The sequence below is a fragment of the Protopterus annectens genome, chromosome 3.part1 (assembly GCF_019279795.1).
Source record: "Protopterus annectens isolate FY-2018-M chromosome 3.part1, PAN1.0, whole genome shotgun sequence".
NCBI lineage: Eukaryota > Metazoa > Chordata > Ceratodontiformes > Protopteridae > Protopterus > Protopterus annectens.
The window spans coordinates 1,583,270,077-1,583,289,784 of record NC_056732.1 but is presented as its reverse complement, the minus strand read 5'-3'; the positions used below and the strand labels follow the sequence as shown (position 1 = coordinate 1,583,289,784).

Below are 19,708 nucleotides of genomic sequence, written 5' to 3'. Positions count from 1 at the left end.
GCTCTTCCCAAACAAGTTTTGGATGTTCTTTTAGAAGCTAGACGACCTAGCACTAGGAAATCTTCTGCTTCTAAATGGAAAAGATTTTGTATTTGGATGCAGGACCGAGGTTCTAACCCTTTTTTGCCTGATATTTCCTCTATTTTACTTTACCTCTCAGACCTTTTGCTTAAAGGTCTCTCTTTTTCATCCATCAAAATTCATGCTTCTGCTCTCTCAGCTCATTTCAACACTGATCCCTCCCATCTTTTCTCACCAATTGGTGAGACAGTTTTTGAGAGGGGCTAAGAATTTAAGACCTCCCAGAACTCCTCCTGTTCCTGCTTGGGATCTTAATTATGTCTTGGAGAAACTTACTTTGCCTCCTTTTGAGCCTGCTGCGGCTTCAGATATCAAGTTCCTTTCCTGGAAGACAGCTATTTTGCTAGCATTGACTTTGCCAGAAGGGTTTCAGAGTTGCAAGCTCTCATGGCTGTGGAACCATATATTATTTTCCACCAAGACAGAGTTTCCTTGAGGACCAATCCTACATTTATGCCTAAGGTGATTTCGAAAGTGGCTCTAAATCAGACTATTCACCTTCCTACCTTCTTTCCTAATCCTCAAAATAAAGGGGAAAGGATTTTACATTCATTGGACGTACACAGACAGCTACGATTTTACCTGGACAAAACTAAAGATTTCAGGAAAACTGATCAGTTGCTTATCTGTTATGCCTCCAGTTCTCTAGGTAAGGCTATTTCTAAACAAACTATTTCCAAATGGATTGCTCATGGAATTAGGTTTTGTTACTCTCTCTATGGGAAACAGATTCCAGGTACTGTTAGAAGTCATTCTACTAGAGCAGCTGCCACTTCAGCAGCTTTTCTCAGAGGAGTTCCTACCAAAGATATTTTGGAAGCTGCCACTTGGAGTTCAGTGCATACTTTTTCCAAGCACTATAATCTCCCTCTGTATTCTAAGTCTAGGGCAGGCTTTGCCTCTGCTGTTTTGCAGGGTCTTCTTGCTGCCCCTACTTCTGCATAGCCTCCTCCCTCTTTCACTGCTTTGGGATTCCACCCTACAGTTATGACTGCAACAGTGAAACACGAAGAACATAGTACAGTTGTGTACACCTACCATAAATGTAGATGTTAGAGTGTCTTCACTGTTGCAGTCGGTGATGTCCTTCAAGAATGCAACTGCAGTCATAACATATGGGTTGTCCTGCCTCAGGCAGCCCTCGGTCGGCCGGATTCCAAAGTCTGGGTCCGACGTCGGCTGATGTCGCATTTCTCTCCGTCAGAGCGGCTGGAGTATATAAGCATCAGCCGATGCCATTTTCTTCAGTCTTTCTTGCCACGCGGTGCCCGAAGCAGAAGCAGTTCGCAAGTGCCGGTCAGTCAGCTCCTGTATTCTTCGATCCGAAGTCATCAAAAAAGCTAAGTACCCCGTTGGGGACCTTTTCTTGCCTCAGCCGATGTCAGAAATTACTGAAAAAGTTAACAATTGTCTGTCTTGTGGTAAACAAATACCTCATAAGGATTTCCACTCTTACTGTCTTCCTTGCCTTGGCCCAGACCACGACGTCTCGGCCTGTGTTGCCTGTGCTCACTTCAATAAGCGCACTCTCAGGCGCCGGGCGGAGTTCGCTGAATACTTTTTCGGTGATAAATTTGCTTATACAATGCCGTTGGAACTTCCGACATCGCAGACTCCTAAGAAACGAAAAGACCGGGACCGACATCTTCGGCCCGCGTCTTCCTCCGACCCACACCAAAACCTACCGCGAGTGCTCCGGTTCCCCCTGAGACGGTTATTTCACCGCTCCGAACCGAAGACCCCGCATTACCGATACCGGAGGCCACACCGACGCCAGTTATAGGTTTTCCTCCGGATACTGAAACCGAGGAAATGCCCGAGACCATTGCTGTAGATAAGGTTACTCCTGCACGTGGAGCTGCTAGGCCTCCTATGGCCATGTCTATTAAGGCCTACACACATGCTAAGGCAGCCAGCAAGACCAAGCACCTTACTGCTAAAGCCTTACCTCAGCCTACTCCTGAAGCACAAATCATGACTATGGCCGCAGACTTAATTTCCATGATTAGAGGTTCACAGGCCCATCCTGAGAGAGGATTCCAGCCTCCTTCTGATGAGGCCCCGGGTTGAACCCTCTGACTCTATCCCTTCAGATGAAGATTCTGAGGACTCTGTTCACTCCGATGGCAAGGAAGAGCTCTTCCAGACCTATGAGGACTCTGATGCAGAGGATTCCATCCCCTCGGCCTCCCCTCCTGAGGATATTTCTTTTGGGGCAGTTCTGCATACCATGAGGGGACATTTTAAGTGGCAAGGCCAGGAATATTCTGATTCCAGAAAGCGCCTTCGAACCTTCCTTAAAAAGCCCCAACACAGGCCCCTGGCTATACCTCCTGTGCTTGATGTTTTGGATGACCTATACTCTGACTCCAGTGTTACCCCGGATACTCTTCCTCCTGCTCCAGCCAAGCCAGACAGATATTATAGGGTCCCAGAAACACATTCTCATTTCTTTAGGGCCCATGCTGTTGATTTAGAAACTATTTCTCAGGGACCTAAAGGGGTTTCAGCATCCACCTCCAAAAATCCTTTGCCTTCCAACAGGGAAGCTAGGTCATTAGAGAGATGGGTAGAAAAAGGTCTACATCTCCACTACTTTATCTATGAGAGCTCTGAATTGCCTCTTTCATATGTTTCAATATCAGGATTACCTGTTAGATGATTTACAGAAAACATTGGCCTCTCCTGAACCTTTAGACAGGAAGTCTTTGCAGGAAGCTGTACATAATTCACAGCAAGTCAGCAATCAATTTCTGCAGTGTGGATATGATGCATTGGAAGCTTCATGTAGGGCAGCTATGACAGGGGCGGTCATTCGTAGACATGCATGGTTAAAAGAACAACCTCTACCAGATCATGTTAAGGCAAAACTTCTTGATGCACCCTTGGAAAAGAACAAGCTTTTTGGAGCTAATGCTAAAGATGTGTTAAAGTCCATCGAGGAAAAAGCAAAATCAGTTCAGACGGTCAAAGATTTCTTCCAGGTTCAGCCACCCAGATTCAGCAGGAATTGGCCTTCTAAAAACTGGTCCTTTCCTAATCCTGAAAGATTTCAAAGGGGTAAAAACAGGCGTGGCCGGTGAAGAGGACAATACAGAGGTTCTTACAGGGGATGACAATGGCAACCAGCAAACCAAAGAAGTGACACAGGGGTCTCCCCTGCCCCACAGGGACAATCTCAATGACTTTCCTCTACTTCCGCTGACCAAGGAGCAAATAGAAGCTCCCTTAGGCAGAAAATTATCTCTGTTTTCAGACAATTGGCACAGATTGACAAAGGACAAATGGATTTTGGACATTATAGACCAAGGTTCCACTTTCATACCTTACCAAGAAAACAAGGCATGCCAAACCTACCACCAAACCAGAGGGCAGAGGCCATCAAGCAAATTTCTCTGCTTGCTCAGATCAAAGCAGTAGAGAGAGTTCCACAACAAGAACAAGGCCAGGGGTTTTACTCAAGACTGTTCCTTGTTCCAAGAAAAGAAACTCGATGGAGACCAATACTGGATTTGTCCGCATTAAACACCTTTCTCATAGTACCAAAGTTCAAAATGCTGACTCTACAGCAACTCCTTCCCATGCTGGGCAAGGGGTCTTAGCTGATTACTCTGGATCTCAAGGAGGCATACCTGCATGTCCCTATCAGACACAGCTGCAGAAGATACCTCAGATTTCTTGCAGGGCCAGAGCATTATCAATTCTCAGCATTGCCATTTGGCTTATCTACTGCGCCCAGAGTATTCACAAAATGTCTGGCTTCAGTAATTGCTCATTGCAGACTCCAGGGGATCCAAATTTACCCGTACCTGGACGACTGCCTCATACAAGCGGACAACAAATTGATTTTGACAAAAAACTTGAACTACGTCATACAATTGCTACAGGCTCTGGGATACACAGTCAACTTCCAAAAGTCAAGACTTCAGCCATCCCAGCAAATAACCTTCTTAGGAGCCAGTCTAGACACAGCCTCTCAAATGGCTTACCTGACAGAAGACAAGCAAGAGAAGTTAACTCATTATTTCAAAGGTTTGGCAAAACTCACCCAGATGACTGCAAGGAGATTCCTACAGGCCCTGCGTTACATGGCATCCTGCATTCTCCTGGTTCCATTAGCAAGACTACACATGAGAAAGCTTCAATGGTACCTAAAAAGCCTATGGTCTCAGCACAGCAACAACCTAGCGACAACCATACCGCTCATTCCATGCTTACAAAAGGAATTCCTATGGTGGGCCTCGGTAAGCCAGGCAAACAGGTATGTCATTCAAAAAACCTCAGATAACACAGACCATGACCACAGACGCCTCAGACCTTGGATGGGGGGCGCACATGGAGGGCAGATGTATACAAGGACAATGGTCTCCAAAGGAAACACATCTGCATATAAACCAGAAGGAAATGCTGGCAGTAATGCATGCCATCGATGCCTTTCGACAACAACTTCAGCAAGGCCATCTACTGATACGGACAGACAACACCACTGTGATGTGGTACATAAACAAGCAAGGGGGCACCCATTCTTACCCCCTTTGCAGACTGACAATGAATCTTTGGGAAAAATCACTGAGCCTAAACATACAGTTGCAATCCCAGTTTGTTCCAGGCAAAGACAATGTGCTGGCGGACAGCCTAAGCAGGAATTTCATAGATCCACACGAGTGGAGGTTACATACGAAAATCTTCACACAACTCACCTCGACATGGGGCAGGCCAGAAGTAGACCTATTTGCCTCCCACCTCAACCATCATCTACAAAAATTCTGTTCAAGGACATATCATCCACAAGCTTGGAAAATAGATGCTCTTTCATTCAACTGGAACTCCCTAAAAATCTATGCATTCCCACCTCTGCCACTGATGACCACAGTATTATTAAAGAATAAAGCAGAGAGGCCCAAGGGGATCCTAATAGCTCCAGACTGGCCAAGACAACACTGGTATCCATTACTACGGAGCATATGTCACAACAAAAAGTGGGGCCTTCCCAAATGGTCCCTACTTTTGACTCAGCACAACTTCAAAACAGTGCATCCAAACCTTCAGACGCTGCAGCTAACAGCCTGGGAGATTCCATGAATAACCTCAATCTATCTCTCTCCAAGGAAGTTCAGCGGATATTAACAGAAGCTCGAAGACCATCCACCAGAAAGGTTTACTTAGCAAAATGGAAGAGATTCAGCATTTGGAATACCAGCAAGGGACATGATGCATCATTATTGAACATCCCACTCATCCTGGAATATTTGGCAGATATGCTACAGAATGGACATTCTTCCATAAAGATACATGCTTCAGCTATTTCAGCTAGATATAACACTGACCCGCCTGTGTTTTCACATCCTTTGTTAAGGCAATTCCTCAGGGGAATCAAGAACATTAAGCCACCAAGAAAGGCTCCAGTGCCAGCTTGGGACCTCAACTTTGTCCTAGAAAAACTGACTCTACCTCCCTTTGAGCCAGCAGCTTCAGTGGACTTACAATTTCTCTCATGGAAGACAGCTTTCCTGTTGGCCATTACCTCAGCAAGAAGGGTTTCGGAACTACAGGCCCTAATGGCAATACCACCGTTCATAATTTTTCAGAGACAGGGTCTCCTTAAGAACCAACCCTACTTTTATGCCAAAGGTGGTATCCAGGGTTTCTTTAAATCAAGCTATTCACCTGCCTACTTTCTTCCCCAATCCTGAGAGCAAAGGGGAAAGACTGTTGCATACCTTGGACATTCACAGACAACTTCGCTACTACCTGGACAGAACCAAGACCAGTAGGAAGTCTGATCAGCTTTTTGTAGCTTACGCCCCTGGAGTTCAAGGAAAAGCAATTTCCAAACAGACTATTTCAAAATGGATTGGACATTGCATCAGATTTTGTTATTCCTTCCATGGGAAGAAGTTTCCAGCCAATGTCAGACCACACTCCACCAGAGTTACAGCCACCTCTACAGCATTCTTAAGAGGGGTGCCTACAAAAGACATTCTAGAAGCTGCTACATGGAGCTCCGTGCATACATTCTCCAAACACTACAATCTCCCTTTATATTCCAGATCCAGAGCAGGCTTTGCTTCGGCAGTCCTGCAGGGTTTGATTGCCACACCATCTCTTTCCTTGAGCATTCCTCCTCCCCCAGCTAAGCTATGGTATTCAACCCATATGTTATGACTGCAGTTGCATTCTTGAAGGACATAGTACAGTTTTGTACCTACCATAAATGTAGATGTCCGATAGATATGCAACTGCAGTCGGATTTTCCCTCCCTCCATACCCCTCTATGCCTTGGGTCCTCTCCTATCCCTGTTTCTCTTAGCTGGGGATATCTGCTATGGTGTATCTGTTTATTGCTTACTGATTGTCTGGAATCCTGTTTTGTCTTCCAATTTGATTACAGCCTTCCTTGGAGGGCACCTGGCATCTGGGGCAAGAAACACTGAAGAAAATGGCGTTGGCTGATGCTTATATACTCCAGCCGCTCTGATGTCGGAGAGAAATGCGACATCAGCCGACGTCGCACCCAGACTTTGGAATCCGGCCGACCGAGGGCTGCCTGAGGCAGGACAACCCATATGTTATGACTGCAGTTGCATATCTATCGGACATCTACATTTATGGTAGGTACAAAACTGTACTTCTCCCTCCCACCTTTCCCCTCTTATTATTGTTTCCTCTTCCACTTCTTTTGTGGTGTATTTGTGTTTCCTTTTTGGACACCTTTTGGTTTACTGGGGGCTTCTGACATCTGGGGTGTCAACATTCTCAAAACCTAGAAACAATGATTCCTATCATACCTTGCGTACTACTAGAGTTATTTTGGTGGCAGTGGCCTGCCAACAAAACAAGGGACTACCTTTCACACCACCCCCTGCTGCCCAAACCCTAACAACAGATGCATCAGTCTATGCATGGGGGGCTCACTTGGCAGGGAAGTGCATTCGGGGCAAATGGAACCCAAGTCAAATGCACCTGCATATCAATCAAAAACAAATGTTAGCTGTACAGTGCTCTGACAGCCTTCAAGGACCGCATTCTTCCAGGACAACTAATGGTAAAGACGGACAACACCTTTGTTATGTGGTACATAAACTAGCAGGGGGGTACATATTCTTACCTCCTCTGCATACTAGCCATGGCATTGTGGAACACAGTTTTGAGCTACCAAGTGCACCTACAATCTCAATTCCTGCCAGGAAAATTAAAAACACTGGCAGACGGACTAAGCAAGAAACCTCATGGACCCACATGAGTGGAAACTGGAACCAAGGATTTTCAGTATGTTGACGCGCAAATGGGGGAGCCTAGATATAGACCTGTTTGCCTCTCCCCAGAACTACCAATTGGACACATTTTGCACAAGGACTCCCCACAAACAAGCCTGGAAAAAATTATCAGTCTGTGCCTTACCCCCTCTGCCTCTGCTTTCCAAAGTACTACTAAAAGTCAAACAGGACAAACCAAGGATGATTTTGATTGCTCCAGACTGGCCGCACCATCACTGGTACCCCACTGCAAAAACTTTGTAAACCTGGCCAGACAAGCTGATGAGAAGGGTAAACCCACTAGTGAATGCTGCAACATGGAAGAGAGGGACATCTATTGTTATGGTAAGATTTTACACAACTTTCATTTCTGCATTCATTTTGAAATCTGTGGTCTTCCTCCATAGCTCTATACCTTTTGAAGACTTCTTTTGCAGATTGTTATATGCAGTATAAGAATTACAGATAGCAAGAGGTGACTCCCAATATCTCCATCTTGATGTGTAGTATTATTTGTTGAGTGTAACTCAGTGTCATGACTGAGTTGGAGCTCATTACCCCATGCATTCATTGTGACTAAGCTAGAAGTGTGTTTTGCCAGGTCACTGATATTACAGATCATTACTTGGGGCTTTGTGGGTATTGGTGAGCAATGACTTTCATATGGGTTTTGTGTGATAAGTTGTTTTCTTATGTGGAGTACTTGGGAAGGATGCAGAGTCCCCTGCCTGTGGCATAAGAGTTTGGATTCTTCCTCCATATGGCGAGTGATTGGGTGGATGGGATCTCTCTGTTTTTGAGAGAAATGGGGGTGATTGCTTTGAGTTTGTGCACTGTTTGTTGTGTGTTGCTGCTTTGTTAGTCATTTTAATTTATTGACACTCTTCAAAGCTTTGTAGTTGGTGGTTTTGTTAATTTATCAGTATTATGTGGGCATATGCGTTTCATATTTTTGAACCCATATCTTTTCTCATGTACATAACTGGCATTTTTGATAAAATTTTGGTTTTAAATGCCTATTAGGTAGTGCTGTTTAAATTATAAAGATCTGTAAAGCAGGTGTTACATGTTTAAACTGTTCTCTTATTGCTTGTGTTCAATTTCACTTTAGGTGGATTTCATGAATGTCAAAGGCCAAATAGCCTTCTATAAAGCCTTGGAGTCACCTGAACCTGATCAACTTCATAAGATCTCCGGAGGAGAGTATGTACACACAGTTAACTGTGCTTCAAAGTAGTTTAAAACGCAAGTAGTATATTGCACTTAGCTGTTTGTGTGTGTAATCTTGACAAAATGTAAGAGACACCGTTGTAGATGAATCTGTAGAAACCTGACCAATTTGTTGTCTTTTTTGACAAAGCTTCTTTTACTGGTCACCTGAAATGCTCATTGCCCATGTTTAAATTGCATTGTTACTGCTTACATCATTTGCAGAACTAAAGGTAGCAGTAGACTTGTTATACAAAGGACCCTAGAAAATGCATTTTAGGCCATGCAGTAGCTGCTCTATTGTAGGTATTCAGAAAAAAATATATTAGTTGTGAAATGCAGTACTTGAACTCTGGCTGCTTCGAAGCAGAAATGTAGCTAGCTCAGCCAGTGCCATGTGCAGATACCATGAAGCAGCACCCCTACCATCTCAGCTTTTCAGATTAAGTAAAGGGGGGGCACTTAAGTAGACTGGTTTAGTACAGATAAAGTAATCGGCTTATTATAGATGCCACCCCAAGCTCTTAAAAAAAGACATACTTTCTATTGCCACACCAACTAGGTGTCATGATGCCCAAAATGCCTCCTGCTCAGCTATTCAGATCCTATTTCTCTGCCCTGACCATCTTCCCTTTTTTAAAAATAATAATGTCTTTTTATAAACTGTAGCAAGCTACTTGCTGCAGTTTATAGCCTGCCTAAAAGGAGTACTACAGTGCTCAAAACTTTTTTTTTATAACTAAAATCTAACTTTTCAACTGTAGCATACTGTTTGTCACAATGTAGCAAGCAGTTGCTACAGTCTAGACCACACACTTAGCACTACAGTGCTCTGGTTGGACCGCAAACAGAGTACCAGCTTTTAAAACCTGGTTATTGGATTGGATATTGGGATAAGCTGTCCAAGTCCCCAACACTTGCGCCCGGGAGAGTTGCCCCTCTCACTCTACCCTAGCTGTGCTACTGCTGTCATGTAGCCATGTAGTCTTCCATTGGAAGTATCCATTTAGTCTTTCCTTAGATCAGTGTCGCAGTATTTCAGAACTTGTAAGCTATCCTGTTAAGGGTATCGTGACATCCGCTCAAGGTACCAAAAGCCAAAGAACCTTCTAGAGACTGTGTATGTCTAGTGTATAACCTCAGCCCATGGGTATAGGGGTACATAAGCAAACGTATCATTGTAGAATCCTCCTGGACTCTTGCCCACCAGTCCATATATAGAAGCTTTGCTGCCAACTCTCTGTATATTGAGTCATTTGCTGCTTTCCTTGCCAAGGCTTGGTCATACATGTGCCTCATTGGGGAATCTTTATTTTTCATAAGATTTGTTCATGTCCGCTAATAGAGGGAGTTGCAACTGTGGAAGGCAGTTTACTTATAAAGACCAACTGTGTGTTTTGCTTAGGGGCTGAACACGATTAACTTAACTAAAATTTGCCAGTCATTTCTTCCTGAAGTTCTTTCATATTAGATTAGCTTCTCTTATTACCTCTCTGGAGAACAAAAGTCTCTCAAGAGCCTCCTGCAGTTTATCCTGGACATTCTGCTCACACCCAAAAGAAGTTCAAGAAACTAAAACCGGATACATCTGCCCAGTCTGATTCTGGACATACTTGCTGAGATACAGCAAGAATCCACAGTACATTTGAGCTCTGTGGAGACACCAGCTACTGTGACCCTGTCAGAGACCGGTATGGGATCTCTGACTTCCAAAGGAGCGAAGGCGAAACCCCGGATTGTTATTTCAGAGACACTGGAGAGCATAGCACAGATCCTTGCACAAGAGGTACCTGGTTATCTTATTAAGGTCCAGCAAGGTTCCACACCACCTTGCTTTGTTTGAGAAGATATCCTGTTGAAAAGGAAGCAAAATACTAAATGTGTATCCTCAGTGGATGTCTCAGGAGAAGGAATGATTTGACATCTCTCAGGGTTTATGTAAAGCCATTCTGTCTTAAAAGCATTCATTCTTCTACTCCTCCACCTTTGAGAAGGCAGCATGAATGTTCCTCAGAAGAGGAGGAATTTGATTCAGATGAAAATTTGCTGACCTACTCCTTCCATATGCACCCTACTGGACAGTAATCCTCAAATGGTGAGGATACTTTATCCCCACCAAAAGAAATTTCTTTGGGGGAAGCATTTACAGAATAGTGCAGCATTTTATTTGGGACACTAACAAATCACAGACATGCAGAAAAGTATTATGGATTATTAGAAGTTGGAGCTTCTAAACCTTCTGTTTTACCCCTTGTCCTTAAAGCCTTTCTGGATTCCAGTCGTGACATTTGATGGCAGTTGGTGTAGTGGCTAGGGTTGCAAGCGGCAGTTCCTGTGATACGGGGTTAGATTCCCTTGTCCCTCATTTGATTACTGTATGACGTTGAGTAAGTAACTTAACCAGGCATTGCTTACATGTCACCCCTGGAGTGAGACTGTACATCCAGTGGGCTTGCCTGGTTAACAAATGGGTGGTGATATCATTATCACGCCTTTCCTTCCACTTCTAATCCAGATTCCCAGCCCCTTGCACCCAAACAACCTGACAGATTCTACAAAATACCACAGGACTTGAATTTCCTATACAACAGTCGAGTAATAAACCCTGCAGTCTTCTTTTTGTCCACTGATGAACCAACCAGAATTCTCTGTGCATCCCATGATGTGCTGCCATCCGTTAGAGACACTATGACTATGAGCAGGTATGGCAAAAAAGTATATACGTCTGTCTGCCTGGCTTTGACACAGATGAGTATTTACTTTTAATTTCGGGAAACCTGAATGCCTGTGACAGAAGTAGAAGATTCTGAACATAAGTATCAGGCTGTCTCTTTGCTTAACAATGCCACGCAAGCTGTCAGACTTTCCATTAAGTGCAGCTTTGTTGATGCAGAGGCTTCTTCTAGGGCAATATCCACAGGCACTAGCCCTTGCATAGATTTGTGTGCTTTTGCATTGTCTGTTTGAAAATCCAAGGCGAAGCTTCTGAATTCCCCTCTCCCTAGGTGCCTATTTTTTTAGCCTCTGTGCTGCTGAACTTTACAAATCCCTGCAGGAAAAAGGTAAAGACATGCAAGATCTTAAGCAGATTTTTCTTTCTTCAGTCCCTGTGTACCAGAGGTGCTACCCTCTAAATTCACTACCTTTATTTGTAGGGAATAAAAGGTCCTTCAAAAGGCAGTAAACCTATTAAGATATTTCAAGAGAAACCTCAACAGGATTCCAAGCCTGGAAAAGGTTTTCCAGGCAGTCCTGCTTCACGTTATGTCTTCCTGTAACCCACCTTGGTCCATAGCATTTCTGTCTCCCTAAGACTACACCTAACCCTCACTGCCTAGGAATTCATTACCTCAGTCAAGGGGGTTATGTCCATGATACAAAACTGTTAGAAAATGTCTTTGAACTTACTTCCCTGTGAAGTATTCCTCTCCCTCCTGCAGATGTTCTTCGTGTTTCACTGTTGCAGTCATCACATTTGGGTTATCTGCTTGCCGTAGCCCTCAGTCGGCCTGATTATCGAAGTCTTGGGTCCTCCATCGGTTGCTTTCTCATCTTCCATGACTTCAGGTAGTCAGGGGTATAAAGCATGCAGCAGATGCCATTACATCAGTCTTTCATGCCGTGTGGTGCCCGAAACAGAAGCAGTTCACAAGTGCTGGTCGGCCGACTCCTGAAATTTTCGTTTTTGAGTTTCAGATCCGAAGTCTTCAACTAAGCTAAGTACCCCATTGGGGAACCTTTTTCTTGCTCTAAACCGATGTCGGTAAAAGTTAACAATTGTATTTCTTGTGGAAAGCAAATACCTTAAAGATTTTAATTCGTACTGCATTCCTTTCTCCAGCCCAGACCACGACATACCTCGCTGTTGGTTTTGTGCCTTATTCAAACCTCCTACTTTTAGTCGTCTGTTCATTTACGCGTCTAAATATTTTGTTATTTGGTTCAATTATCCAGATATGGCTTCGGTAAGCCACATGACTACCAACATTCCAAAAAAACGCAAAGACAGAGACTGCATAGGTCCAAAGCTGCTGACGACGCTTCTCATAAGCTAGTCGCCAGTTTGCCTGTACTCAGTGAGGTGATTTCGCAGCAACAGATACCCACTACTTCAGATTCGCAGTCCTCTACTGAGACCCATTCGGAGTCCGGTATGCAGCGAGATGCTTCAACTATGGAACCCACGGATGTCTCTACCTTGGATGGGTCTGGAGCCGCTGTGCAGCCACCAGCTTCTGAGGGTGTATTCAGGCCTACGGACTTGCATAATTAAACCGACGCCGCCTCCTTCATTTAGGCCTAAATCTTGAACCATGCCTAAAAAACTACGCCCAGGATGCATGCTCAGGCCTCTATGCCTAAAAAACAAATAAGAATGGTTGAAGATCTTATAAGTCTAATCAGGGGAAGCCAACCTCCCCCTTCTAAGAGACCTAGGACTGAAGTTGTGTATGAATCTTCTTAACAGGATTCTGATTTTTCTGATTCTTCTGATGATCTGGATTTGCCCTTATTTACTTTTGAGGATTCTGATGCAGAGGACTGAAATTCCCTCTGCTTCCCCTCCAGAGGATTTTTCTTTTGGTGGACCTTGCATATTCTAAGGGAGCATTTCCACTGGGAAAGCCAGAATTTTTCTGATTCTAAGAGGAGGCTTGGTGATTTCTTACTCCTGCCTCAGCATAGGCCTTTAGCTATTCCTTCTGTACTAGACATTGTTGTTGATGCTTTTCCGGAATCTAGTTTGACCACTAATTCTTTGCCTCCTGCTCCCAGAAAACCTGACATATTACAGGGTTCCTGATTCACACAAGTTCCTTTTTTAAAAATAATGTTGCGGATCCAGAGACTATTTCACAGGGACCCAAGGGGATTAAGGCTTCTACTGCTAAAAATCCTACCCCTTCTGATAGAGACTCCAGGGCGCTGGATAGATGGGGTAAGGAGGTTTACACTTCTGCAGCCTTGGCCATTAGGGCTTTAAACTGCCAGTTTCATATGTTAAAGTATCAGCAACATGTTATTGGATTGCTTAAACAGAAAATTATGTTGATTCCTGACTGTGCAGAAAATAAAGAATTTACAGGATTTAATGCATTCTGCTGAACAGGTTGGAAAACGTACTTTGCAGTCTGGATTTGATTCCATAGAGGCCTCTTGCAGGGCTGCTGTTACTGGGTCTGTGCTCAGAAGGCATGCTTGGCTTAAGGAGCATTCTTTGCCTGATCATCTTAAAGCTAAATTGTTGGATGCTCCTTTAAATTAGGACCGCCTGCTTGGCAACAAGGCTGAGGAAGTTCTTAAAAAGATGGAAGATAAAGCTAAATCTATGTAAACTGTTGAAGATTTCTTACAAGTTCAGCCTCCTAGATTTAGTAGGCATTGGCCTTCTAAGAATTGGTCCTTTCCAGCCCCTTCCAGGTCTTCTCAAGCCAACCCCAGAGGGCAGCAACCCCAGGTTTCAGTCCCAGGGGACACACAAGACTAAGCAGTGGGGGATTTCTGCACCCAAATCAGGGAGTAGTAATACTCCCCCTATGGAAAACTATCTCAGTGACTTGTTTTTAAAACTTCCAAGCACTTCCCAACTGAATGTGCCTTTAGGTGGAAAGATTGGTCTGCAGGCCAAAAACTGGGAATTCATTACCCAGGACAAACGGGTTTTAAATATAGTGTCCCAAGGATACAGATTTGACTTCCACACCTTACCAACACCAAATGGGTGGCCAGATCTACCCCTAAATCAGTGGGCAGAGGCCCAAAATCAAGTATACTCTCTCTTAAGCATGGGGGCTATTCATTTGGTACCAGAAGAGGAAAAGGGACAAGGTTTCTATTAGAGACTTTTTCTGGTACCCAGAAAAGGCAATACATGGCGTCCTATCCTGGACCTGCTGGTGATTCCAAAATTCAAGATGCTGACTCTTCACCAGCTGCTTTCCTATGCTAGGCAAAGATGCATGATTGGCAACACTAGACTTAAAAGAAGCGTACCTGCACATCCTTATCAGGGAGTCTTGCAGAAGATACCTACACTTCAAAGCAGGTGACATGCACTATCAGTTCTCTGCACTGCCCTTTGGCTTATCTACTAGACCCAGGGTATTTCTAAAGTGCCTAGCTCCAGTCATTGCATTCTGCAGGCAAAGAAATATTCAAATGTATCCATACCTGGACAATTGTCTAATTCAGGCCAAAAACTAAGACATTCTTTTGAATCATCTGGCCTTTGTTCAAAGGCAACTGACTGGGGTATACCATAAATGGAAAAAAGTCACACCTGGTACCCTGTCAACAAATTATATTCTTGGGGGCAAGCTTGAATACAACTTCCCAGATGGCTTTCCTCACGCCAGAGAAACTGACTCATTTGACAACCTACTTCAAACAAGTGGCCACAAAAACCCAGTTATCTGCAAGGCAAATACTGCAGCCCTTGGGGTTCTTGGCCTCCTGCATTCTAATTCCATATGCAAGGTTGCATGCGAGGAAATTGCAATGGTATCTCAAAAGCTTATGGTGTCAACATTCATAGGATCTAGAAGCTATGATTCCTATCATACCTTGTCTGCGCCTAGAGTTCCTTTGGTGGGCAGAGGCCTGCCACCAAAAGAAGGGACTACCATTCACACTACCCCCTGCCGCCCAAATCCTTAACAACAGATGCATCAGACTGTGCATGGGGGGGCTCACCTGGCTGGGAAGTGCATTCAGGGCAAACGGAACCCAAGTCGAATGCACCTACACATAAATCAAAAGGAAATGTTAGGCTTACAGAATGCTTTGACAGCCTTCAAAGACCACTTTCTTCCAGGAAAACGAATGGTAAAGACAGAAAACACCACGGTCATGTGGTACATAAACAAGCAGGGGGGTACATACGCTTACCCCCTCTGCAAACTAGCCATGACATTGTGTAACACAGCCTTGACCTACCAAGTGAATCTACAAGCTCAATTCCTGCCAGGAAAACTAAATACACTGGCAGATGGACTAAGCAGAAACCTCATGGACCCACACGAGTGGAAAATGGAACCAAGGATTTTCAACATGTTGACAAGCAAATGGGGGAGCCCAGATATAGACATGTTTGCCTCCTCCCAGAACCATCAATTGGACAAATTTTGCACAAGGATTCCCCACAAACTAGCTTGGAAAGTGGATGCTCTATCCTTCAGCTGGAAAAACCTATCAGTTTATGCCTTTCCTCCTCTGCCCTCCAGGGTACTACTAAAGATCAAACAGGACAAGCCAAGGACAATTTTAATTGCACCAGACTGGCCACACCAACACTGGTACCCCCTACTGCACAGTGTGTCACGCTTGGCCCCATGACACCTGCCTCAGACTCCTTCCCTGTTGTCTTGGCAGGAGAACCAGATTCTGCACCCTCAGCTGCAAGCCCTGAACCTAGCAGCCTGGCTAATTAACCTAATCTCTTCTTTTCCACCCCTCAATAAGTCAGTGATGGATATCATTTTAGAGGCTAGGAGGCCTAGTTCTAGAAAATCTTATGTTGCAAAATGGAAAAGATTTTGTACCTGAAACCAATCTCAAGGGATGAGCGCAGCAGTGCCTAATTTACCTCAGATTCTACAATATTTGACTGAGATGCTTCATAAGTGCTTGTCCTTTTCCTCCATCAAAATTCACGCCTCAACCAGTTCAGCTCATTATAGCACAGAGCCCTCCCCTCTTGTCTCACCCCACTGCTCAAGCAGTTCCTCAGAGGGGTCAAAAATGTAAGGTCACTGAGGAGAGCTCCATCTCCAGCCTGGGACCTTAACTTTGTCTTGGAGAAATTCACTCTTCCTATTTTCGAGCCAGCTGCTACTGCAGATTTAAAATTCCTTTCCTGGAAAACGGCTTTCCTTTTAGCAGTCAGTTCTGCAAGAAGGGTATCTGAGTTACAGAAGGGTATCTGAGTTACAGGCCCTTATGGCAGTGGAGCCTTTCATCATCTTTCATGTGGACAGGGTGTCCCTCAGAACCAATCCCTCCTTCATGGCCAAGGTGGTATCCATTGTGGCTCTTAATCAGTCCATTCATTTGCCTACCTTCTTTCCTAACCCACAGAACAAAGGGGAAACGGGTACTGCCCTCATTAGATGTGCACAGACAACTTGAATTCTACTTGGACAGGACTAAACCTCAAAGGAAATCCGAACAACTGCTGGTGGTATTTGCTGCAGGGACAGAGGGGAAAGCTATTTCTAAGCTAACCATTTCAAAATGGATAAGGCCACTGCATTCACTTCTGCTATAAGCACCATGGAAAACATACCCTACAGGGCATCGGACCCCATTCAACCGGGGCTGCATCTACCTCTGCAGCCTTTCTCAGGGTAGTCCCTACAAGGGACATCCTAGAAGCTGCTACCTGGAGTTCTGTACATACTCTCACCAAGCATCATTTGCCAATTTTCTCTAAATCCAGAGCTGGTTTTGCCACTACAGTCTTGCAGGGCCTTATAGCTGGTCCTAATTCTATTTAAATTCCTCCTCCCAGCCTTGGCTTTGGGAATCTACCCAAATGTGATGACTGCAACAGTGAAACACGAAGAACATAGTACAGTTGTGTACACTTACTATAAATGTAGATATTCGAGTGTATTCACTGTTGCAGTCCTGTTTACCCTCCCACCAGCCTCCTGACTTCTGTTGACTATATCTATTCTTGTTTACTGTGCTTGAAGCTTTTTGGTGTAATTGCTTTTTTGTTGGAGGCGGTAACCTTGTATATAACTGCTTCCCATTATGGGGGCACCTGACATCTAGGGCTAGAAAAAATGATGTAATGGCATTGGCTGCATGTTTTATACCCCTGACTACCTGACGTCATGGAAGATGAGACAGCAACCGATGCAGGCCCCAAGACTTTGTTAATCAGGTAGACTGAGGGTTACTGCAAGCAGATAACCCAAATGTGTTGATTGCAACAGTGAATATACTCTAACATCTACATTAATAGTAAGTGTACACAACTGTACTTTCTGTCGCATCTCATTCCCCCCATTGCTCCAGGAATTGCTCTGTCAGGGAACTTGTATCGCTACTGTCTCCTCTAGCCTAGGGAAAGGGCTTCTCTTCTGGATTATTCCTAATCCCCAAGAAAGAGGGAATATGGAGACCCAAACTAGATTTGTCCTGTCCCAACACTTTTCTGAAAGCTTTTTCCTTCAGGATGATCTTTCTAGACCAGGGGTGTCCAACCTTTTCAGTTGTAAGGGCCGCATTGAGGCAACAGAAATGGTCTGGGGGCCGCATGTAAAATATATTATTGTAGACGGCAAGTGAGGACCAAAAAAAAAAAAAAGGTCTCACGTATACTGAAGAGCAAAAAAAAAAGAAACATTGCAGTTCCGCATTCAACAGAAGTAGCTCCGTATTTAGTTGTTTTTGATTGGCCCGTATGCCAGGTATATGGGCTAATAAAAAAAAAAAAAAAGCTAAACGGAGGCTGGCCTCTGGCTGTATTCAATCAACAAATTGATAAATGCATAATATTTGCCCTAAAATTCAATATCTCATTCTAATTATTTAAAAAAAAAACAGTTAAATCTAACATCTGTTTAACTACATCAAAGTTTATTTGTAAAAAAAAAAATTTACAGGTAACATCCAAATTTATTTGTGTGTGTGTGTGTGTGTATATATATATATATATATATATATATATATATATATATATATATATATATATATATATATATATATATATATATATATTGCTGCAGCTAAAAAAAATCCCTGACTACAAGCAATGTGGTACAATATTGCTTAAATGGGTATGATATGGTAAATAAGTTTTTCACAGTCACTTTTACAGGATAGAGGAGGAACTATCATTTGCTGTGAGAATAATGACTATTCAACAGGTATCCTTTCCCATCAAACCACACACACACACACACACTCACAAATAAGACTACATAAATTCATTAGTTTAGCAAACTTTAGTGACAATAGCATTTGATCAGCCCAGTGAACTAAAAGGCATGTAACTTTTCAGACATGCACAAATTCAAATTCCTATTAGAATTAGAGCAAATCTAACATCTGTTTTACATACACATACAACACATAATGATATTAATAGTGCATCTCTTTTTAAGCTCAATGGTTAATGACATTAATTTCCTAAAACTAGCTTCAGCTCTTGAGTTACTTTCATTTGACCTGGTTTTTACTGAACTAGAATTAAACTGAACCTATTTTAGGAGCTTTTCCATTAATCTTGCAAAACTGCTATTAACAAAATAAGGTCTACTGGCATTTTTCTGGAATTCTAACTAATTTAAACCTAAACTGAAGCGTTTTTTTTTTTCCAAACTACTGTAGTTTTGTGCTGCTCTCTGATCAGGTGTCAAGGATAGGCCTGTCATGCAGCCTGATGGCATCTGATCAGGTGTAGCATGTAGCCAGTTGCCTGATCAACCTGCCAGATTTGGAAAGCTCACAAGTGACGCACATATCCAGGAGCATGCATGATTAGTAGTAGTTCCTTTCTATTAAATTAGCTATGCTTGTTTTTGTTGGTTTGGATGGTAAATGAATAACAGTGTGCGCAAATAAAAAAGTTAATGTGACACGTTTTCAAGGCTGCCTGCTTTTACTTGTCTACCAGCTAAAAATTACCTCCAAACCATTACGTTCCGTTAACAGAAGCAAGAATAAGAGAAAGGGTAGTTGCTCAATGCAGTAGCCTGCAAATTTGGGGAACTAGGTTTGAATCTCACATTTATCACATACATACATACTGTGTGACTGGAGGCAATGTGTGTAACTTCCCTGTGCTCCTACGATAAGCCTGTGCCAGCAAGCTTTCCTTCTCAAATCATAGCATCAATGAAAGCACATAGAGTGGGAAGAGTGCTGTTCCTTTTTATGCAGCTGCAAAGAAGAGTAGGAACTGAAATGCTGTGATGTACAAAAGGTTTGTTCAAGGCTGCTTGGTGAGCTAGCAGCTGAGTGAAGTCATTAAAGAGCAAGATTTTCCTTGTTCTTTCATTACAATGCCCACCCCAAACTGAAATTAAACTGCAAAGAAAATTCATTTGATTCAGGGAGAAACTACAGGATCCGAGCTTGCTAAGAGGAATACACTTTGAAGTAGTAACCTCTCTGTGCATGATACAAGTAAATAGAAATCTGACCATAAC

General features: G+C 43.5%; 1 protein-coding gene across 1 annotated transcript in view; it reads left to right on the top strand.

The window, feature by feature from the left end:
- The window catches only part of LOC122797814, a 2,009,088-nt gene that overhangs the window by 1,165,765 nt on the left and 823,615 nt on the right, over positions 1-19,708 (top strand). Inside the window, exon 13 of the mRNA XM_044066337.1 lies at positions 8,449-8,540. Within this exon, the coding sequence (XP_043922272.1) occupies positions 8,449-8,540 (92 nt within the window). The remainder of the gene's footprint in view (positions 1-8,448; positions 8,541-19,708) is intronic.